The 24,644-nt window shown below is 42.2% G+C and overlaps 2 protein-coding genes across 3 annotated transcripts; both read left to right on the top strand.

Moving 5' to 3' along the window:
- Nucleotides 1-522: 522 nt before the first annotated feature.
- On the top strand, nucleotides 523-16,653 carry pdcd6 (programmed cell death 6). Of its 2 annotated transcripts, none has more exons than XM_079234067.1 (6): nucleotides 523-672; nucleotides 4,976-5,037; nucleotides 13,660-13,704; nucleotides 14,607-14,765; nucleotides 15,002-15,111; nucleotides 15,744-16,653. In XM_079234067.1, exons 1-6 carry the CDS (start codon nucleotides 590-592, stop codon nucleotides 15,840-15,842), a joined length of 558 nt encoding a protein of 185 aa, XP_079090193.1. In that variant the 5' UTR covers nucleotides 523-589; the 3' UTR covers nucleotides 15,843-16,653. The 2 variants fall into 2 exon arrangements, with proteins under 2 accessions (XP_079090193.1, XP_079090192.1); XM_079234066.1 differs by having other exon boundaries at nucleotides 14,607-14,777.
- Nucleotides 16,654-18,330: 1,677 nt separating this feature from the next.
- LOC306750805 (uncharacterized protein) lies at nucleotides 18,331-24,564 on the top strand (the record flags this gene model as incomplete). The annotated part of the gene is given in 6 exon segments (XM_079234279.1): nucleotides 18,331-18,403; nucleotides 18,629-18,648; nucleotides 18,650-18,793; nucleotides 23,709-23,807; nucleotides 24,454-24,465; nucleotides 24,469-24,564. Coding segments are annotated over 6 exon segments (444 nt in total).
- Between the last annotated feature and the right edge of the window lie 80 nt (nucleotides 24,565-24,644).

The following is a 24,644-nucleotide window of genomic DNA, read 5'->3' as shown; positions in this document are numbered from 1 at the left end:
TGATACATAATGAAGTAGGTCTACGTTTTGTTTATTACACTTTTGTACCAAGTAAAACTCAACCATTACAAATCAGCTTTACAAAATGTGCAAATATTACATTCAAGTTCAAGATGAGTCATCATACATAAGAAATATATATGAAGATTAATATGACATTTTTACGACACAAATGTCTCTGCAACAAAAACTAAATGAACTATTAACACACAGGGGCACCTGAATACAACTTTGAAAATTAGTTTTTTTTTATTGTGCTGTGTCTGGTGATGTATACATTGTATGTATTATTCTAAATTGCGCTTCTCTTGCCTCTCGGGTTGCAGTAATAGTTATTTGTTTTCTTGTTTTAATATTCGCTTTAGTAGTCGAAAGTATGACTTTCTATTTTTACTTAAATCAGAGGAAAACGGGACGTCACACTTTGAATGCTTGGCCACGCCCCTGTGCGCGAGGAGGCGGGCAGCAACGTGAACATCGGGTGTCGGAGAGACTGATTGAAGCTGCTTAGAGAAGAAACTACAGCAGAGGGAAACACACACACTCAGTCTGTCGGCTCGCTCTTTTTTTCCAGAGCAATCCCTTTAAAATGGCGTACCACAGTCCGTACAGAGCTCCCCCGCAGAACAACGCGGCTCCCGACCAGAGTTTTCTGTGGAATATCTTTCAGAGGTGAGTGTTTTCTCCAACGTCTGTCCGCAGTGAACGCAACACGGCGGTCGTTTGTAGCGCGGGCAGGAAGAGAGACAGAGCGAGAGAGAGAGAGAGAGAGAGAGAGAGAGAGAGAGGGGGCGACACGAGAGGCTTCATTCACAACTCGTTCCTGTCGTTGCTCTCGTGCTTTTACATCAATGTGAGTCTGAAAGCTCCGCTGTCAAACGTGTGCCTCGTCCGGTCCGAGATTACCTTTCAGCTGCGGAGCTTCCTGGAAATACTACTGCACGGTGGACACCGTGTAGCCCGTGGCTGCTCACGTCACACGGCTCGCGTGTCGGTGCCACACAGCTGATAATTGGCGTTACATTGTGCTGAAATGAAGTCACAGGCTGCTTCCATCTTACTGCAGTGAGAGTTTACAAACTGGGATCCAGGGACCTCCAGGAGTCCTTGAAGCCTTTTTAGAAATAGGTTCTGGGTTCCCCCAGCAAAAGAGACAATTCAATTCAAGATTACTCTGTTAAATATATATATACATTATTATATACTGATCCAGGAATGAACCTTTAGCTGCCTGTGTCTGCAACATATCTGCACCAAGTCAGCTGTAAAAAAAAAAAATCCTCTCAAGATGGGGTTTCCTAAGAAAAGAAAGAAATCTGACAGTTGTAAGCTTATATGACGCAGCACGTATCTATTTATAGGAGGCTGACATGAATACATTGGAAAGCTCTGTCCAACAGAATAGCCATATACTGTATTATTAGTTCTTGAGGTGATGTCACAGCATCAGTGGTGGTTTTCAACGGCTGACAGTCATCAATTTCACTGTAGCTCGAGTCAAAAGTGTGTCAGCAGCTAAGAAGGTCACAGTAGTGGGCAGAGGGAATACTTGATATGCTATGGCTCCTGGTAATAGTAAGCTATAGAGTTATGTAATACTGCAGAGGACATTTTATACTGCTGCTTTGCTTTCTCACAACATTGAGATGCTGCTCGCATTGCAAGGCTCAAAGCATCCTTTGCGAATTATTAATGTGTGGCGCGAAACCTCTTAGAAATGCAGTTTGATGAACACATTTTGTCTCATGGTTACGTCATACAAGTACAACAATGTAGACTTTCATCAACCCACACAGTCATGAGCCCCTACTGCCTCATCTGCTGTCTCCTGCTGTGGATCTGGCAGAGCAGTGCTGGATTTCCCTCTGTCATGTGATCAGAGTCAATAGAGCATAGTTGACGCGGGAGGCCTCTCAATGTGTGTGTCACACACACACTTACCAATCAGTGACTCACAGTTCCCACTGTCGCTTTATCTTTGTGTGTTCAGATTAAGGCACACTATGTAACTCTCTTTACACTGTCTAATCATGAATGTGTAACGACAGCAGAATACATTTAGTAATTTTTTCTCAATGTGTTTTGCATTATGAACGGTGGAAATTGTGTCTATTTAAAAAAAAAAAAAAAAAAGTACATTGAACTTCACGACATGACACAGAGTGACTCGTGTGGAAGTCATTACCTCCTTTAATGCCGGCTTTCTGATGAAAGATGTTAGTATGACACACTTGTTCCCACCCAGCCCTTCAAGAGTTAAGAACAACATCAGCGTTTGTGTTGAATTTAGATCAACAGCAGATATGTTGCTATGCTAGTACAACAACATGTTCACTGACCGCTGGATGAATACACAACATTTTGGAAATCGTATTCAAACGCGTTGGTAATAAATTAGAAGTTGTCGGGAGGAAATGTGAGTGAGATCACCAGATAACCCATTTTTACACTAAAGGTTTATGTGATCACTGAAACAGACCCATGGCCTGATCCTCAATTTAAAGGAGAGATCCCAAAACCCCCCAAAAGTAGTAATGGAAACTGACTGTACACCAGGACTTCCTTGGAAGGTTTTGTTAAATTGAATGCAGCCTTCTTCTCTCCCCCGCTATGGGAGCCACAATGACATAGTTAATGTGGAAAGCAGGACGAGCTTTGTTCCACAAGCCATTTTTCCAACCTGATTGCTTAATAGGAAACAGTGAAACATGGGAAAATCTGAGTAGAATAACCGAAGCCATGATGTTGCGTCGTCCCGGAGTTTTACATCCACGTTCTGTATTTGACAGCGTGAAGATGGACGCGCCAGATGGTTAACTCTCTGTGCTGCAGGCCAAGAGGGAGTTTTAATGATGTTTTCATTTTCCAGCTCGCTTTACGTAAAAGTCTGGCGACTTAACTCTACCTGAGGCTGACTGAGTGAGTTGGTAAGAGGAAAAGAAAAGGGGAAGAAGGGGAGCGTTTATTCTGAACACGCGTACTTCTTTGACTTAATCTATCAGTGCTTGGTAAAGGTTCGGTTCCCTCACTGGCTGCACCAAACCCCTCCTCACTTTCACAGTGACAAGGCTCTCATTTATGGAGACGTGCTGCGAGCGTTTTTTCTCCCCCAAGGAGAGCAGCCATGCCTCTTTGTGTTTGTTTTTCTTTATTTAGGCGAGGGGAGGTAAAGCAGGCGTACACGTAGACCTGTAGCTGATCGCCGTGCAGACATGGAGATTCAACCGCACATAAAGCGTCACAGCTGGGAGCGGAAACCCAGCCCACAAAGTCGGCACTGGGACCGGCCCGTCTGAGGAGGGGTTCCCTGTGTCCTCCCCTCACTATTGGTTTCTGCGCTGGTATTCATCTCGTGTCTGAGTGTGCTCTGTGTCAACAGGTAGGGCCAGGAGGGTTGCTAAGGAACAACTGAGTCACTGGATGTTTGACTAAGCTGCATTTCAACACTGCGAGGCCCGTTGTGTGTGTCAGAGCCGGTTCATGTTTTTATGTCTCGGCATCTCAAGGGGGAGACTTCTGGCTGACGGTTTAATAGCTGGTGATGATGGCTAGATTGTCAGATGCCTTGTAATTCAGGGAGATTGATTAACAATCAAAGTGAGCACAAAAGGTAACGTTTTGTTGTGATCTAATTACTGAAAACAAGAAGCTGTGACAGCTTTCAGTCTTTGTCATGTGTTTTTATCTGAGGATGCTCATTCCAAGCTACCAGCATGTTTGTTTTTTCATGACCTAAAGCTGCGGGTTTGACTCCAATCAAACACAAGAAGAAAAACAGAACTCCTAGAGGTTATTAAAATGTATATATAAAATACAACTGCTCATCAACCTGTGACTACAAGGTGTTTAATGATCCTTTTGAGAAGATGGGACCAAGGTGTAGATATTTGTCTCTCGGTATATTGTTTTTTTATACTCATATCTTCCTCTGACCGACCTTGAGACACTTCTGTGTGGCTTTGTGTCTCTCTGATTTCTGCCATCTGCTTTTTAGCTCTTTCAACATAAACATATGATTTGTTACTGTGTTTGTTTGTAGTTATATAAATGATCAAGTAGTGAATTAGTTTAGGCGGAACACGTTTACAATTTGAAAAAAACATAAAATGACGGATTAATCAATGATACAAATAATATCAAACTGCAGCCCTGTCAATGTTTAAACTGCACATTATTTTTGTCATTATTCAATTCATCGTTTAGTCCATGCCAAACTGAAAAGTCATAATTTCCCGATGCCCAAACGGACTTTTGGGAAGATGGAGACAGAGAATGTTTTGGATCAAGGATCAAAGTAGTTCTAGATACGTTTTCTGTCGACCGTCTAATTGAATAAGTGACTAATTGTCTAAGTCATGAATCCCAGCTCCTGGACCAATAGAAGGATAGTGTAGAGATTAAAGTTCATTTTAACACCATGCTTAATTCTAGTGGTGGATCATTGAATACTGAGCTTTTGGAAACTGGAAGACTTTTAAACATAAAATCGTTATTTTAGCGATACAGAGAGTACAAGTAGGGAGAGATATGGTTAAATGTGGTTATACGGTCTCGACCTGTGAGCTCTTTCATATAATGTTTAGTTTTGGTTTCTTTCTTTAAAAGAATGTTGCACTGTGACATTCTTGCAAGCTGATGCTGCATACTGGTAGCACAAGTTACTTCTACAGTACGTTGGCAACATTCAGTTTCACTTTTCGCTGTCTCAGGACACACACACACACACACACACACACACACACACACTTGGGGCTTGTCTGACAGGTCCCAGGGGAGCTACACACGTACAAGCTTCCTTGTGTGTCCTGATCACAGAACTCCATTCATCCTCAGTGGACTGTTGAAATACTAACACGCGCTCAGGGGGATAAAGTTTCAGCCGCTGAGTGTTGATACTCGCTCCTATTGTGTGTAGGAGTGGGTGGGTGTGTGAAGTGGTTAATGCAGGCGCTATCTAATCTGTGTTCTTCCCCAGGGTTGACAAGGATCGGAGTGGGGTGATATCAGACTCGGAGCTTCAGCAGGCCTTATCAAATGGTATGTATCAGTGTCTGACTGTTCTGCCACTCCCTTTTTGGTTTATTTCTCTTTATACTTAGTTATTTTGGGCCATTTGCTCCAATCTCTCATTCTTCTTTCCTCTGTCTTCTCATTTTTTTGATCCCTCCGTCTCTCTCCCATCTCCTCGCTACACACCATTGCTTTCTGCCACTCTTTGATTTAAGTAGCTGCCAAGCTTAAGCAGAAAATGGATTGTGATTTTTATTTTGATCCCCGCATGGCAGGTAAGCTGAATAAAAAAAAAAAAAATGAAAGGAGCATTATTTTTGTCCCATGACAAAAGAGAAGCGGAAAAAAAAGTTGTATGATTGCAGCTTCAAAGAAAACACATTGTCCCTGTGATGACAGCCCCCACAGCGCTGTAGCGGCTGCTGGTTGAAAGTGTTGCAGTCCACGTGGTTTTTATCCTTAGTGGAGAAATCGAAGCTCGAGCCAGAGACGCAGTCAGGGTTATCATGCAAGTCGATTTATTGAATGAAATCAATGAGGGCGATGTTCGACATTCAGAAAGTACGGATGCACGTTTATTCTTTTCCTTCTCCAAAATTAAAGGGCTAAAGTAGAAGGAACGGATAAAACGGTGTGCTTGCTTCCTCAAACGTTAGCGAAGTAGCTTACTATCTCCAGTGGTTAAATAGCTCACTCCCTGCAGTAGTAATCCCATCTTGGCCCGAGGCGTTTAGTTTTCTGCGGTAACTTTAGGTTTGATGAACTCATTGGTTAGTCCACATCCTGAAAGCCTTCTCTCTTGAAATATTAAAAGGGAAACGGCGTTTGAAGATAGGAACAGCATGAATCTAATCTGTCTTGCTCGTCCAAGTATGTAAGCTAATGATCTGGAATTGTTTATCCCAATCCAGGTTCTTTCATATAATGTATACTGGAGCTCCTCGTACTGAAACGCTTGTTTACCATTTACAGAAGTACGGCTGTGTATGAACACCGGACTGCTAGCAGACCGTTAAGGGATATTTGCTGACCCTGACAAAAAGTGTATTGGACTAGAATAAGAGATTTATTGATCTCATATTAATTAATGATAAACTGGGATAATGTGACCCACTAGAGAGGAGACTTCTTACTCTGTCTGAGTGGTTAGAAATGCAGAAACACACTCCGATTGTGCAGCTTTGTGACAGAGTGACGGTTCTTCCCTCACAAACTATCTCGGGCTCAGACAATGGCATGGCAACATTTCATCTTGGCATGCAATCAAGGAAATGATGTTATTTACCGTCAGAGATGTGTGTTTCTCGCCAGATGAAAAAAAAGACAAGCTGGTTTCAGAAATGTTCTGTATGTTGTTATTTGTATTTTGCCAACTTCCGTGTATCAGGCAACACCCTAAAGGGTTTTACGCTAACCTTTCGTTTTCACGCGCTGATAAAGGAGAGCATTAATGCGACACCAGCAGGCTGAGATGGACAAAGTAGAGTTCAGTTAATTTTTAGAGTTGACATATTTTGGTAAGCCAACGTTGGAAGTTAGCATCTCCTTGGTTTGGCCGCCACGGTCAAAACTGAAGCTGGACGAGTGTTCGGCGGGATGACGTTTGGTCGTCTCATTGAGCAACCCTCAAGATTTGTAAAGCTTAAAAAAAAATCACGAGTGGGGTATTTACTGACGTATTTTATATTGTGTAACAAACCGTTAAAATTTCTTCAGCTAAGTTGACCACAGACCTTATTTTAGGCATCTGACCAGTAAGCCATTGACCTCGAGACGAGGGAACTGGAAGTCCAAAAAATGCCAACTCATTTCTGGGCACGCAGTCAGTTTAAGGAGTTTTTTCGGATTGGGATTTCATTTTTAGAAAGATTGAATACTGAGGACCCGGGCATTAAACATGAGAGTTACGGCTGCTCGTGATGAGGAGGATTCATACAGATTAAGAGTTCAGCTTGTAAACGGAAACAAAAGTATACTTGTAATTCTCCAAGAAGTGTTGAATACATGATACAGGTCATCTTCTCTGCTCAAATCCTGGCAAGCCAAGTCCGTTTCACACGGAGAAGAGTAACCGGCTGGTAAAATATCTGTTTTCATGCCCACTAACAACCCAGCACCAGCCTCCTCTCTTTACCTTCCTCACAATGAGACAGCTGGCTTGACACATGATTATGATTGATGAGGCGGAGCGCAGTAGAACTCAAAGCACAGGTTGATGTTTGTTTGTCCCCGACAAGTTAATGGCTGAATTGCTCAGGCAGCTTTTTCAAAGACTTTTGAACAGATTACTCTTTTCAGAAACAGATTCATTTTTTTGGCACTTCAGAGGAGAAAAAAAAGTGTTGAAGCCACAGCAAAATAAGCTGTTATCAGGCTGTGCAGTGGCTCTGGCTCAGCATACTGATTAGTGTGTTTCAATTTTAACTTGAATTTATTTGTATTGCCCAAAAACCACAAATTTGTGTCAACGGCTTTACAATCTGTACAGCGTACACGACCTCTGTTCTTGAACCCTCGCATCAAGATAAGTAAATACTCCCCCAAATCTGTAGCACAGAAAACACTCCTTGCTGGAATACAATTTTTTTTTTTACGATCGTTCACTTCAGAATGCTGCAGGAACGAGTCCTAAAACCCAGAAATGAATTGGCATTTTTTGGTCTTCCCTCGTCTGGAAGTTGATGTTTCTTTGGTTGGATGCCTGAATTGATGTCTGTGGTTAACTTAGCTGAAGAGATTTTACCATATTGTTCTACGATATAAAATACGTCAGTTATTAAAGTAGATTTTCTTGCTGAACAAAATGTGTAAGTATCCTAAGCATTTATTTGCCACAAAGCTTATTTTCTGCTGAAATAAATTGGATAAAAATGACCTGAACTCTTTGTCTCTCAGCGTCTTGTGTCGTATTTCTGATCTCCTTTAGCAGTGTGTGTGAAACTGGAAGAGTGAATGAAACATTTTTGGGTGTAGCCTGACTCCAAGTTCATACACAGAAGTTTATAGCAGACTTGTTAGACTCTAAAGAAACAAAGAACAACTTACAGAACATTTAATTAAGAGCTTTATTTCGGTGAGTAACTTAATGATGGCGTGCCAAAAATTCACTTTGGCATGCCATTGTCTGTGCTCAGCCCAAGATAGTTTGTGAGGGAAGAACCATCACTCTGTAACAAAACTGCACAGTCAGAGTGTGTGTACTTCCAACCTCTCCAACAGAGGAAGAAGTCTCTCGTGGATCACGTGCATGTTTGTGCATGCATGCATGAACAGGCTTGTTTATCTCCTGTGCGAGGTTCATTTTCCTTCTGCATGTATGCCAAAGGTCAGTAAAATAGCCTTTTTGTTTTTACAGACTTTGTGTGTGTGTGTGTGTGTGTGTGTGTGTGTGTGTGTGTGGTGATGATCAGCAGGTTTCCCGGTCCAGTCTCCATCAGTTCATGAGGCTCACTGTGAAATGACACAGAGCCAGTGAGGCTGAACACACACACACACACACACACACACACACACACACACACACACACACACACACACACACACACACACACACACACACACACACACACACACACACACACAGTATCCTGTCCTACGTTTGCTCGCTGAAGCCACCAACCCTGCCTCTGTCTGTCTCTCTGCTACTGACCCTGCAAATACTTCTTTTATTTACATCACACCATCAACCAAGCGTTGTCTGCCCCCCTGCCTTAAGGGGGGCAGACAACGCTCATTCCAAGGCTCAAGGCCCAGGAGGTTTGGGCTTTGCTGCTGCTGTTTCCACTCCTCCTTCCTGTGCTGTTTCTGCACCGCATACTCTTTCTTATTCTTATCTCACCTTTCAGTACTCTGCCTTCAATACCTGTCTTTTTGCACTTCTGAAATCTGTCCTGCATTTGAACAGTTCCTCTCATTGTTTTATTCAAAGTGAATAAATCTGTCTAGAGGGTGGAATAGTTTCAATTGTTTCCAACCATAGATGCTCTTTTTGATGCTTCTGATGTTCACTGTGAACATGATGTCACTTCTTTTTTTGTGTGTCACAAACTCTTCTTTTAGTTGCATTAATTTAGAAACTACTGCAATTTCATGACTACATGAGACTTGATGCAGCATCTCTCGTCTCCTCTCCTCTCTTATTTCATCTCCCACATTCCTCAGGAGGATATGGCACCGACTCATTGCCTGCTGTGTCCTCTGTCTGTTTGTCCTCTCTCACATTCTCATCTCTCCTTTTCTCCTTTACTTAGTTTCTCTTTGTCTACTCTTTCTCTCCATTCACCCTGCCACCGCTCTTCCCTCTCTCCATCAGTCCTGGGTGTGACAACGTCCTCCCCGATGGGTCACCGATTGGCTGTGTGCCGCTGAAGTGTATGTGCATGTCTGTGCTGTGTTGTAGCGGTGCCATTTGCTATAAATATATAATTTTTGGCCTCCCTTCGCTCAGCGGTGAGCAGACATCATACCAACTTGCCGTCATGCTCCCACTCTGCCGCGCACACAAATTTATACTCCTCCTTCCTTGAGTTATTTATTTAAGTGTGTAGGAGCAGTAATAGCCACTGAAATTGCTGATACGATTGAGGGAGCACAGGCCTTGCTGTGCAGATTGCAGAGTAGGCTGAATGGCAGGACTCAAGGAGCTCGTTTATAACTCTTACCTTTTACACTTATTTATTCGTAGCATTTCGTAAAACTCTGTTACACTTCAGTTGAGTTAGATGAGAGCGTTGAGCATGTATTTCAGTTAGACCGTTGTTGAGCTTTTTAAATACGTTCCCGGTTTTCAATCTTGTAGCTGACTAGCGGATGACTGATTTGCAGCTAATGGTCTGAGGCACCGCTGCTGTTTGAGTGACGATTCCTTGATCCCGGCCTGCTGGTCTGTGTCGCTCACATCGTGACTGTTGTCTGGCATAAACCACAAAAACACACAATAAGCTCAGAATGACTTGCTGACTGACCCACTGACGAGTGACTATGTATAAGCAAGGATTTGGCTCAGTCCTGGTGGTTTTTATTTATTGTATAAAACACTCCCTTTCAAAGGTTTGCAGTAGCCTTCCACATAACGTTGGGCGCAGTCAGATATCTGGGACGACTCAACATTTTGAACGGCCTTTCATGCTTTTAGGCAACACTGTGGGGACACCAGCTAAAGGAATCATTAAGTTGTTCTTGTTTTGAAGTCCAAATTATTTCAAATGTTAATAACAAATTTGGTGTCTGAATTATACTGTTTTCTTGCTAAAATAGCCATTTAGGAAGGAAAGAAGAAAAACCAAACATTTGTTAGAAATGGGAATTTCCGCACTAGAAATGCAAGATGGCGATGATGATTAGTATGATTTTTAAGAATGGTGGCCGTGATGAAGCTGACCCCCTTTTTATGTTGCCTAAATGTTTAATGTAAACTGTAATTATGTTCCTTCTAGATCTAAAAGTCAAGTTATTACCTTGGGAAAACAGAATTTAGCTTGTGTGTGTGTGTTGGTTCAAGTCTCTGAAACTACTTAAAAGAGGTATAGCTGAAAGTGTAGGGTGTGTGTGGAAAAGGTCATGTCAAGTGTGTACAAGTGTCTCACTGAGCTCCAGCACAGCCGTTATATGTATGTGCACACTGCGGTCGGCTCACCCTGTTTTTCCACCGCCTGCCTCTCTCCTCACCTCCTATATTCCCTCTCTCCTCACCTCCTATATTCCCTCTCTCCCCTCCTCCTCACTTCTCTGTCTCCATCTCACCACCGGCAGTTGGGCTCACCAGTGAGAGAGCCCAGTGTGTGGACTGGACAGAGGGTGTATTGTCGCTGTTTGCCATTGGACACACACACACACACACACACACACACACACACACACACACACACACACACACACACACACACACACACACACAGACGCACACAAACATCTCGACCAATATGGCCACCTCACACTGGGCAGCCGCAGTCTGTCTGGCAAACATTGGTGACCTCACAGCTAGCTACTGGTGTGAAAAGTGTGTGTGTGTGTGTGAGCAGAAGAATCAGTGTGGCAGAGGTCACAGCTTGTTCTGCTTCTTCTCTGCCGTTGGTCATTTCTCTGATGGCTCTAATGCTTCTTCAGATGTTACAACTGGAGGTCTGATGTCTCTCTGTGTCCTTGCCTGTCTGATAGGCTGCCCATCTTTTGAAACAGTCACACTTTGGACATGGTCAGATATCAGCACACTAGAGCTACACTGATAAAGCAGCCAGGCCTGCATAGAGGCTTGTTGCAGATATGTCTGCATCAATGTTAGGCGTGCAACGGATCACAAAACTCCCGCTTTGGTTTTTGAGTCACGGATCTACTATAACCTCAAGTATAACTTTTTTTTGTTGTAATTTAATCGTTGACTAACCATATCGGCTAGATCCAATACAGACTTGTAAGTTCCTGATAAAGCTTTATCAGGAATTTTCCCCTAGAAAGCGCTCATGCCGATCTCCCGATCGCATGTTTTTGCCCAATAAAGGTCGACAGAATGTCGTTAATTTTCCAGTTATATGGTCATAAACCAAAGTCTAATACACTAGAAAAACAAAACCTCAACCTCATGATGGCGCTCGAGAAAAGATCAGAGGATCACCAAAGTCAGTATTCTTCCTCTGAGAAAAACGAATGTCAAAATTGAATGGCAATCCTATTAATAATACTAATAAGTCAAAGTGATGAACCAACTGACTGCCAGTCCTCGAGCAATGGCAGTAGTTTGGCTAAATAATTACAAAAGAAAGAGCCTTGTCTTTTTTCCTGCCATTTAGAAATGTGGAGAGAGCAGAACCAACCTGCGGATTGTTGTAGTCCTCGGCTCAGTTATGCCAAAAACAATCTGTACACACAGATTTCACTGCATCCTGGTGTGATTAGATGTGACACATCTCCTTTGTAGCATTCAGTTAGTAAAACACATTCATAGATACTGTATAGTTTCTAAAATACTGTTATCAGTTTGTCAGAAAATAGTTTTGTCTTATTAAAAAATCCACTTATGGGAGAAATGACAAATGATGATCAGACTGCACTGCAGCAAATGAACACAGCAGTTACTTTGACTTGGTCGATAAATGGATCTCTCATCCCGGCGCTTATGATACTGTATGTTTGTTGCTTTAAGATCAGCACGCCAACAGCTAGTTTACAGATATAGATTCTGGCATCAACCCCAGCTTCAGGCCTGGGCCCAGAGCTGCTCTGCCCACAGTCCCAGACGGCCTCAACCACCAGTAAAACAAACCGAGGATGAGGAAGGAAATGTCGAGTTTCTTCTGACAATTGAATTCAAATCTGAACAACTTTATTGGCATCCCAAAAGACCTGAAACCATTTCAGCCACTTTATCAGTGATTTGGACACTTTCATTCTCTCGTGGTGAAATCAAGGTGAAAAGCAAAACAACAATGTCTATATTGTATTTTGCTTACCTTTCTTTTATTTAAATGAGGTGCTCAAGTCTTTTATCTATTATGGCTCACACTCCAAACCTGCTTACTGCAGGCATAGATTAACCGTGGAGAGAAATATAAATAAATAAAAAACAGAAGCAACACCGTGAGAAAAGGCTTCATGCTGATATTTTGCAGACGTTGTTTTAGGGTCTGTGGATGGAGTCAGCTGCACAGACCAGGACACTGCACATGTCTTGGGCTCCTTCTCCTCTTGTCTCTTTTGTTGCTTTTACTCATCTGGTTATCTCTGCTCATTTTTCTTCTCTTTTGTGTTTTTACCTGTCCTCTCATCTCTTCCCTGCATCCTCCCACACAGACACCCTTCTCTTTATTTCTGCTCCCGAACTGCCGGGCCTTTCTATAATCAAGTGAGCTGGTGAGTCAGCAAAGGATTTAGATGTGCTGATAAATCTCAGCGAGTTGAGAGAGTGAAGAGGGATGTAAAGTATAAACACCCTGCTGAACCAAAGCCCCGTCACTCTTTTCTTCTGGCCATATAACTGGCAGGTACACTCACATGAGATTGAAGAGATTGTCCCAGAGATGAACAAATATCCATTGTGTGTGTTTTGAGGAGGCAAAAGGCCGTAAAATGTCACAAAACTCTACTGCTTTCGAGACGCTTAACCACTTCAACTTGCATTTTACTTCCATTGTGATAAAATATTATGACATCACTGGTTTGAAAAATACCACATGAGCTTGCTCTTTAGACGCATTCACGTGTCTGCCGCTCCCTCCTGAATGTGATTTTATTTGTTGAATGCTTTTATCCTCGTTGTGTGGGAGCTTAACGTGAACCCCGTCCATCATCTGTCTTCACGTTTCACTGACACAATGTCAACCGCTACAACAGGAGGAAGTGGAGGGGAAGCAGACAGTAGAAAGACGATGGATCGTATGTTCCTCGCCCTCATTCCTCATCATATTCAGGCAATCTTGCACTGACTTCCATCGGATGTCAGAAATGATCATTAAAGACTAAATGTTCCTGTTCCCTAATCTAAGGTCGTAATAAGTCTGTTCCCAAACAAAGACCAAAGGATCGATCTGTCCCGACTAGGATCAAATGTCTACTGATGTCATGATCTAACCGAGAAAACTGCTTCATAATTAGATAATGACATATTTAAGATGGTCTCACTGGGATGTTTTTAACTGGTATTCTTCTGTCTCACAGGCACGTGGACTCCTTTCAACCCGGTGACAGTGCGCTCCGTCATATGTGAGTAGCGGCCGACCATGACATGCCCGACTTTTACACAAACCCATGTTGTCCTCAGAGATGCCGAGTTGTTTATTTGCCTCCTCCCCATGACAACCAGATAGATTAATTAGGTTGTGAGCGGTCCGAGGGAAGACACAAACTCATCTTTGGCTTCAGTAGCTGCTGCTCTAGTGGAAACCCGCAGCCATCAATAACTGAAGGAAGGGAGAGCATCAGCAAGAAATTGGGAGAGTTGGTCTCAAAAGACAGCTGCCGATTGCCTCGGACTCCAAATATTGATCGGCACTCTTCAAACCGTTGTAATATACAGCTGAGGTTAAAAATGTTCAACTCTGCAGTTGTAGTTGAGGACTGGTTTGGCAGCTTTTTAACTGTACCATTGTAGGCCAGACTGTACCTCAACACAAATACGGCTAAATCTGTATTGTACTTGCTTCCAGTTTAGACAAAAAATAGTTAAAAATATCTTTTCCCGTGGTCTCATGTGTACTTTGATCCCCGCTTGTTGTGTGACTCGCAGCATAATTCCCTATAATTCCTTGGCCTCCCCTTCCTACTGTTCATACTCAGTAAATCCATTGTTTATTAGTCCCCCAGCAAGAAGCATATCCTGTGATAACGCTGCCTTTGTTGGGAGGTAATTGGATTGGACCGCATGAGGTTGAGGAGTGTAGTTTAATGGTTGGGGGTGATAGAGCAGTTTTCTCTCTGTTATAACGTAGTCCTAAGAAGCAGGAGTCAGTCATATGTGAGATGCACAGTATATCCTTCTCTGTGCTCTCCCACAGCACTTTAGTGTGTGTGTGTGTGTGTGTGTGTGTGTGTGTGTGTGTCGAGATGTATGAACTACGTGCCTTAACAGTATACCGTATTCTCGACCTTGCACCCTTCTCCCTCAGCCATGTTTGACAGAGAGAATAAAGGCGGGGTGAACTTCAGCGAGTTCGCCGGCGTGTGGAAGTACGTCACGGACTGGCAGAACATCTTCAGGAACTACGACAGAGACAACTCTGGCTTCATTGATAAGAATGAGCTCAAACAGGCACTGACTGGATTCGGTATGCAGCAAAGTATGCTTGTTTATTACATTCGGTGATAATGGTGGAGGGCTTTCTAGCTGTTTCTAGGAATGACCTTTCTCTGGCTCAAAAGGTCAGAATTTGTCTTTTCAGTAAGTCTGTGTGTGTGTTTTGGATTGATCAGCATGCCATTGGAAATCGTTTATTGAAGGGATGGTTTTCTAGTTTCGTTCATGCAAAATAGTTGTTAATGTCTTGTTCTCTGGTGTGTGCAGGCTACCGTCTATCAGATCAGTTCTACAGCACACTGATAGAGAAGTTCGACCGCCAGAGGAAGGGACAGGTTGCCTTTGATGACTTCATTCAGTGCTGTATTGTACTACAGGTAACGGATTCACACTAGATCCAAAACCAACGCTAGTTAACATAATGTCTCCCCCGCCCACACGTATGCACATGCATGAGTATAGGAAGTCCTTTGGTTTATGACTTGCATCACAACGAGCCAACTCTTGTATTCATAAGATTCAAAGGGGAGTTTTAATTATGCATATTTAAGAAATGCATTACAGTCCTCCCCTTTTAGATTATTAATCCCCCGTTGAAGTATGTTCCGTTTCAGTGATTTAACACACGTACAATTGTAATAGAGGCTGCCAAGCACAGCTGTAACCTTTCCCTCTTATGGAAGCAGCTCTTCAGGTACATCAGGGTAGTAATATAACAGCAGCTCCTTCAGTTCCTCTCTGTGAGTGGATGACCTTGTGTTGATATGTCTGCGTCTCCAGAAGTATCGGATAAAGAATTCAAGCACTCACTATTCAGTGACCCAGAGTGTCTGTTAACTGTGGTAGTAGATAAATAAGTAGCAATAAATGTGATGATGTTGTAAAGTCGTGATAGTGTTTCAACGCACCTTATCGTATGAGTAGATGTTTATCCATCATGCATTAGACTCTTTTGAGTAATGAGATGAGAATGAGGAGTTAAATCCACTATTTTCCCTCCTTTCCACAGAGGTTGACTGACGTTTTCCGGCGTTACGATACAGACCAGGACGGCTGGATCCAGGTTTCATATGAACAATATCTGTCCATGGTCTTCAATATAGTATAACGCACATTGATCATCACAAAAGAGCACAACTGGACACAACTGTGCCAAAGCTACCGGCACCTCCCAGATATCTGCCATGGTGGACACTACAAGATTCTTTTTAAAACCTAATTTCTAGCCCCGGTTGGGCTGTTTCACACAAATGTATAAAATAAACACAAGGAAACTTAAAGGAACCCTAAGTCTTGTGAGGTTGTAATACCCTCCAGATGACAGTACTGGTCTGGAGGTACAACTGCGAGGCTTCATGTAATAAAAAAATAATCTTGTAGTGTTTTGTTTGATGACAAATCTAAACTACGTCTGTGCTGGGGGTGGGAATCATTGTGGACACAACCTGTCTTTCTGTCTGTCTGTTATTGTCAACAAACTTTTTAACGTCTTAACTTTAATTGATACAATTAAAAAAATAACTCCGTTAAGAGTAAAAATGATGCATTGTAAATATGATTTAAGATGCATTGCATGCTTGTCAGGGAAATTTAGCCCCACGTTGAAGCATGCTTTCCCTCTCTCGTGTCTTTTCCTCAGCCCTGTTTTGCTCAAAGCCATGTTTACAAAAACGGTGAAAGCAGGTGATGTTCTGCTTTGCGATTCACTGACATGCCAGCTTACATGCCATATTTGTACAAACTTATTTTTAACTGCAAAATCAAATGTTAGAATAATAATTTACATATCATTTTTGGTAGATGGTAAGCATAACGCCTTTTTAGTATGGCTTATTTTTTTGTGCATGATGCCTTAAAATGTGTGAAAACAACACAAAAGAGAAATCTTTTATTAAAAAATAAAGAAAATCTGATGTGGAGTTTACTTTCATTATTTATCGGCCCATTAGGTTGCGTTGCAGATGGAGCCGTTGATCTGCAATGTGGCTCAATGTCGCCATCTGCTGGACGTTGCTCGTTTTTACCTCCGCAATGCACCAACACGAGACCCGGAACCTTCAGTGCATTGTTCTTGTTTCCGTGGGGGAGTATAAAAGTGTTGCACCTGCTTATAACTGAGCTAGAATGCTGTATAAAGAGAATACAACTTGAACTTGTATTCTTTTTAATTGTATTTGTAAAATGTGCTCGCACTTGATTTGTGTATAAATGGCGTCTTAAGCGAGTGAGTGTAATGTCGCTGTAACAATCCGCCTGTGACCAAGTTACCTTTCAGTAGAACATCTGGAAACTCGATGAAGGAGTTTGTTGTCGGTAGTATCCCTGCGCACGGAAACGGGAGGAGAAGACACACATGCAGTGACCTAATAATGCCAGTGGGAGGCAGCAGAGGCTTACCGTCAGAACAGACGTGACACAATCAGTGCTGCGCCACACTCAACTTTGATGCATGTGAGGACTTGGTCTTCAAAGCAGGACATCATCATTAAGAGTCAACACAGAGCACACAAGTATCCACAGTCTTATAATAAAACATGTGGCAGGTTAACTTTCCTGTCCGCTCCCAAGCAAGACGCGTTTCACAGTTTAGTTTCATTCATCACGTGATAGATGGACCTTTTTCACAACGTGCATAATGGGTCATAACAGAACAAGCACAGGTGTAATCAACACTCTTAATTGAGGGCTTAGTTACACTAAATGAGTCGGCATGCACAATGCATAACGTAACAATGCATGCATAAATGGTATGCAGGCATTCATGTTTTTAGCCTCCCATTAGAGGTTTTCCAGGCACGTCCAACTGGTAGGAGATCCCGGGGAAGACCCAGCACACGCTGGAGGGATTATATCTCCCGGCTGGCCTTTGAACGCTTCGGGATCCCCCAGAATGAGCTGGAAAGTGTTGCAGGTGAGAGAGAAGCCTGGGTCGGTCTGCTGAACCTGCTGCCACCCCGGCCCCGGATAAGCGGTTGAAAATGGATGGATGGATGGATGGAGTCTCACCTGTGGTTCTCCTTCAATTAAATGTCAAGATGTGTGCTATGAAAAAGGCCAATTGTTGAATAAGGTTGCATTCCTGTAATTGATTAATTTATTCTAATGAATATACAAAAAGTCCGAACCAGAAAATGAACAAAAGACTTTACTCAATTCTCAAAAGCATTGCTGAAAATGTTTTAATTGACTCTTAATTGATTCAAAAACATGTTTTGACTGCATGAACATGGAAAAACCACTCCATCTCAGGAAAATGACAGCACTAAAATGTGAATGTTTAATCTGCGTTGCCCCGCTGGCTCACTGCGTGTTCAGAGTTAAATGCAACTGTGAATTAAAAAGGAAAAACAACACTACACACGGGTAGTTAAAACGCGGTTCCACTCCCTTGCACACACTGAACTGTGTGATCATTTGCTTGAGGTGAAGCGCTGCCTGAGACAAATTGCCCCCTCCATCCCGCCTTGCATCACTTCACTGGGTTTTGTCTCTCAGCTCCCTGGAATAGCCCGTTTGTTTTCCGTGATGTTTTCTCCTGGAAGCAGTGGCCTCTGGTCTGCGGTTGACAGCTGGATTCCCCGGGATGACCCTAAACAATGTCAGGTCAACTACCTGCTGCAGCCGCAAGCCACAACCCCTGGCACACTCACACTCGTATAAACACCCAGAGTGAGAGCCAAGGCCCTCGCCTCACCTCACCAGACCTTTTGAATTCATTGTTTCATGTCTGTCGCCGTTTGTGTCATGAAGTCTGTCCCCAAGGAACAGTTTACATTCCATCCCCGTCCCTCCCACTGTGGAGGTTAAACCTCCTGTCGCAGGGTCGGCCTCTTTCTAAGTGTTGCGGGCCATATTGGTTTCAGTCTCTGCATCTTTATCATTCTCTGTCATTAGTTGCGGTACAGACTGTGGTCAAAGGAGCGCAGGGGGTCCGTGGTTACTGTGGCGATAAACCGGCCCAAGGTGCGTAATGCGGTGAACCAGGAGACAGCGAGGCGTCTGCTCGAAGAGCTGGAGGCCTTTCACGGTGCCTTAAACGTGGCGTTCCTCGTGGGAAAGGTGAGACGCCGGGTAGAGATGGGATGGATTGTGAGGAGGGGATTAGAGTTTGAACCTGGTTTACGTCTTGTGGAGGAATTTTGTCTCTTGTTAGAGGCCAACCGGCCGTCTTCGGCATCAGTCATATCCCTCCAGGTTCTGTGTTTCCTCTTCCTCTTTTCCTCTGTGCCTCGTTTAAAACTAATTATATTGCTTTAACACCGCTTATGCAATTTATTAGGAATCTCATGGAATTCTGAGAGCAGCACACCTCAAAGAAATAGGTTGCTTATGCTTCATGCAGAGAAATAGATGAGAAGATTGATGTGTACCTGCTAACCATGAAACTACCTCCAGCAGCCAGTTAGCTTAGCTTACCCCAACAACTGGAAATGGTGGGAAACGGCTATCCTCTGTGCAAAAGCACCAACATCCACCTACCGGCACATCTAAACCTCAATAATTATTACATCTTGTTTGTTTAATCTGGACAAAAAAAACAAAGCGTACAAACAGTTTGTGTTTTTATGGGATATTATGTTTGGACTATTTCTTGGCCAGAAACAGTAAGTCAACATTTTAAGCACTTTTTGAATGACAGAATGTATTGTACAACTTTTTTAATTCATGGTTTAAAAAGTTAAGGAAACAGACTCTTTAAGCCCTTTAATTATAATAATAATGGGTATGGGCTGAGAAATATCTGCAAACCATGAAGGAAAACAGGTAGAATAGCTATGATGCAGTTATGGAAAGACGAGATAGATAGATAGAGATTGAAATTCCTCCGCTCCTCCTCATTACTCGACCTCCTGCTGTCTCTCCATCACATTCTTCCTCTGCATCTTTTTCTTTCTCCCACCAGCCTTTGCTCCTTGGAGTCCTTGGATCGAGCCGAAACACTGGGGTGACCTGAGCAGAAAAGAAAAAAACACACTCACACACCTGTGAGGTGGCCTGCACTGTGTCAGCCACCCAAAGCCAGAATCACGTCACGGCTCATAGTGCCTCTAAAAATAATCATCGCACACGCTGAATGAACTCCCTCCCTCCGTGGAAATAATGTCTTCAACCTGGATCAACCTGTCTGCCCGCACAAGAGAGACAAGCACACACTTTGTTTGGTACTTCAGAGGTTGGAGCCTCTCCAGATGGCGGCTAGAGGGCCACTCGTCTCGGCTGTGAACAGAAAACAGTGTGTGCTGCAGAGTAATTAGCTGGCGTTAAACGGGTTGGTTAATGAGCGGCACAGCGGGTCGTCCCAGCAGAAGTGGCTCTTCTGTGATTCCCGCCATGTCTGTAATGTGCTTTTAATCGCCCGACACATTCCTGTCAGCAGGTTGTCCTGCATTGCTGCTCCGCTATAACAAGGAGGCTGACCTTCAGAGGTGATTAGCGGTCTGTCTGTGTTATGAGATGACGAGCAGCGAGGCTCTCTGTGGTCGTGTTTCTGAATAACACCAGGAATCCATTTTGTTCAAATTAGCGCCAACGCGACCACCCTCTCAGCTCTCGTTTTTCAGTGTCGACATCTTGTTTTCTTCTTTTTCTAACTTGTTGAATTCAGTGTAATTGCTTTCTGCCGGTTTTGAATATTCCGGCACTGTCGGCACATATGTGGAGTGTTGGGGATTCGGAAGTCTGCGGATGCTTGTTGTCAGGTACGATCTAGAGGTGTCACTTCAGCACATGTTGAGCTGAACTGAGGGGAGGCCACCTTCGATGTCTGTGAAGCCTCACTATCCCATGAAAACACACTGAAGGCTAAATGCTAACATGTTTGTTTTCCAACATTGTTTGTTAAAGGTCATATTCCAGAAAAGGATTTGAGAAATACAATCAAATCAGTTAATGTTCCCAGTTTTTTACAAAGACGTTGAACGAAGTTGAGGTCAGGTTGCGGTGAAATGTAACAAACTCAAGTAAATCACCTATGTTTTCCTTTTCATGGCACAAACTACTAGGGATATTTTGTCTTTTTTATTTCCTTATAATTATTCAACATCTTTAGTCATTAGTTTCTTTGCAAATTATAGTTTTTGCTTGCAAAATGTATGTAGAGCCTTTAAAATATATTTTCTATAAATGAAACAGTATATATAAGTACAGATGAAAGGATTAGTGGATTCATAGAAAACGAATTGGCAACTATTTTGATAATTGTTTTTTTTTTTATCATTTTTTGATGCAAAAACATTTCATGGTTCCAATTAAAACAAATTGAGGATTTGCTGCCTTTCCTTTAATTATTCAATTAATTTTGATTTACTCTTAATAATTTAAATGTTTGTACCAGTTTGGACAAAACAAACATTGAGAGAGTATTTCTCATTATTATGAAAATAAATCCATGATGAAAATAAGCATTATGCAGTCTGATAGAAAACAGTAAAAAAAAAAGAGCACCAGCGCAACCTGCTTTTACATAAATGCACGAGTTATTATAATCTAATGACATTTTTCTGCATTGATTACATTTACATGCCTATTGTCATGTTGAAACAGCTACTACCTCAAATGTGAATGACCATTTTAATGAAAGACAGATTTAATCACATTTCTTTATATGGAAGGTGTTAGGCTTGAAGTGGCCAAATTGTTCCAGTGATTCAGGTGAAAAAGCGCGTAAAGGAACAAATCTAATTTTGTGCAGCACCTCATGTTTTTAACCTGTTAATCTTCCCGCCATAAGTCAGCTTTATCCTGTTAAACCTGAGGAGAACGTAACTGTCCACATTCTTTTCCTTCTATCATATACTTTCTACAGAAGACCGTTCCTTTGAAAACTGTTTACTGTGTTGAAGAATGTGGTGACGTTACCCTTTAAAACTCAAAACTCTGACCCCACAAGGCTTCAGCTTTGTCATTGCTCATTTAACTCTAACTAACAAAAAAAACATCCCTTAGATGTTTTGATTAATTCTTGCAAATTACAGTTTCGGAATTAAATGCTGAAATTATTTTCATATTTAATGATCAATAATTGGATCCCCAGCGACAGTAGTTATTAAACAAGTTTTTTACTTTGGTTAATCTCTTGTGAAAATGAATTAGATATTTTGGTCAATACTTTCCACAATTAATGTTTGGCTATGAATGAGAAAGACAATCTATTTAAGTATATCTGCATATTTCTCACTTTGCTTTTGACTAAGGAATTTGCATCTTCTTTATTATTTTCTGTCTCAATGTATCTAGGAATCTGTCCAGCAACCAGATTAGGAAATTGCAAAAAAACAACTTCTTTAACCTCCTTAACTGTGAGTAACTGATCGTCTAGCTTTGCAGGGAGCTGTGTGTAATTATGTGCGGATTATATTTCCCCACTGCGGGACTAATAAAGGATTATCTTATTTTATCTCATCTTATTTTATAGAGGCAGATTATGGTTTATTCATTTTGAAAACACTTTGGGATCTCTAGATTTAAGGTCGGATTCAGAGAACACGTTTTCATCTTTTTGTTAATGCCTCCCACAGGAGAAAACCTCCAAAAATGAAAGTGAGTATCAGAGAACAAATACAGTTTTAGTCTTGTGGTGAACTTTGCTGTCAGAGATGTTATTGTGTTGTAATCGCAAAGTCAAAACCTTTGAAATACCATTTAGAATTGAACCTCTGTATCACGTCTGGGATGAAGTGATGAGCACAAGTATCATATTTGTTCTATTTTATGTCAGATCCAGGTCTGTATACTGAGTCAGGCTGTGTGCCAATTCTACATACTCTATAAACAATAATATAAAAGGTATCATTTTAGCCAACTAAGAACAGAAAACATAATGACTACTAAGGTAAAAGTACATTTTAATGTCAATGCAGGACCTTCACTTGAGAGTATTCACAGTGTGGTATTGCAACTTTTGCCTCAAGATCTGAGTGCTGCTTCTATCACTGTCTATCAGGCATGTTTATGATTAGCAGTGGCACTAATCGGCCATTACTCAGTTTCGTTTCCACATTTATGCTTAAAATAAAAACACCATTTGAATAGCTTTGTATGCATGATTATCAGACAATGTCGATATTGGTATCAGTTGACAGGTATGTCTATAAATGTCAAACAAAAAAAGACTCAAGATTTAACAATTTTTACATTCTAAAGCTGAAACTTGCACATGTTTAAAATAAAAACATGAATATATGAAGCTGCGTATCGTTTTAATAGCTTAGTATTAGATGCACAATAACAAGGTATGTTTATACATAGCCCATTTTAATATAAAACACCATTTTAAATTATACAACATATATAGTAGGGGCCCCTGCTCTATTTCTCTATCAGTTTGAGGGTCCTTGAGACCCCTAAGAGTCTAAATAATCATTTAAGGGCCTCCATGAATGAATGGCCCAGCTCTTCCTAGCTTCTGCTCTTTTTTTCCTACAAGGACAAAGGGCTTTATGGAGCTCTGTCATATCGCTGCTCCCATAAACAGCATGACGCACTGTTCCTCTATAATTGCCCTGCGTTGACCCACAGCTGTAATCAAAGCTCCCAGTTGATGAGTGTTGCTGGCACACACTGGTTTGTTATAATCATTTTCATTACTGCTACATTACGGAGCGAGGAGGATTTTATGAGTCTCTGCCTGAGCCTGTGACATAGTGTTTGTAGGCCTCTTGGGTAATGTTGTAATTACCACATGAATCCAACGGAAGGGGCTGTGGTTGGAGTATGTTAGTCTTCCATTAATGAGGATGCCGTGTATGTGCATATGTGAGCGTGTGTGAGCACATGCGTGATTTGTGACTATGCATTGGATTTGGGCTCTTTAGGGAAGAGAAGCATTGGTGTGCCAGCTAGCCCAAAGCAAAGCTGCTATCCAAATTGCAGCCCTCGGACTCCAGCTCAACTTGTTGTTTTTTTCATCCTCATCATTTTCCCTTCCTCTCTGACTTTCCAGCTGCCATACTTTGTAATTTTGTGGTCTCCTCCAGGAGGGAATTTCTGCGCTGGTTATGATCTGAAAGAGCTGGCCAATCACACAGCCTCCCTCAAATTGGAGCAAGATGTCACCAAGGGTCCCGGTCCGATGGTGCGCGCTGTCTGGGCTGCTAATTTGCTAGTGAGGGTTATATCTGAATATTCTTATGATCTCAGTTCTCACTAAAGGTTTCCACAAAAAATATAAAACCCGGAGACGTGGCTAGTAGTGATTGTGTATATTCTGAAGTGTTTGGGTAGACAGGTAGTGGAGAGGATCTGGTTCAGGGGATGGCATTGAATGGGACAAATGCCTCAGCATTGTCGCTCCTCGCACACTGCCAATACTTGACAAAGACAAAAGGATTATGGGATAAATTATGTACCGTAAACTACTAAAACTACAGCCTCCCCAAAGTCTGTTTGGACTGCATGTGAAGTCTTCTGGATTGAGTGGACCTCCTGTGCAGAAAATTATAGCACTACAGAATACACAGTGCTTCATTTGTTCCGCGACAGCCAGAACATTGAGTGAAAAGTGAAAAGGCACCAAATGGGTCGTGAAAATGCACATTCATATAGAGATGCTTAAACATGTACTGTACAGTGTATATATTCTACAAGAAGCCGTGTGGGTGCTGTGTGTGTTCCTTCTGTGTTGATTGTACTGTGTTTAAGTCCTACAGCTCCGCGTGTATACTGTGTGTGTGTGTGTGTGTGTGTGTGTTTTGATGTTCTAATCCGGTTGTTTCTTCCAGGGTTCACCCCGTTAGGAACTGTCAAGGCTGCTGATAGCAGCAGTCGGTGGCTTTGCTGTGGCTGGAGTGGTGGAGGAGAGAGATGTTCTGTTGCAGGTTTGGTACGTCTAACTCCTCGTCGTCTTTACCGCTACTACAGTTACTGTTGTACTATGCTGTACTGTTCTGGTATTGGTATTGGTGGTGGGAGG

Source organism: Taurulus bubalis (assembly GCF_910589615.1).
Source record: "Taurulus bubalis genome assembly, chromosome: 18".
In the NCBI taxonomy this organism is placed as follows: Eukaryota; Metazoa; Chordata; class Actinopteri; order Perciformes; family Cottidae; genus Taurulus; species Taurulus bubalis.
This window is presented reverse-complemented; position numbering and strand designations above follow the sequence as displayed.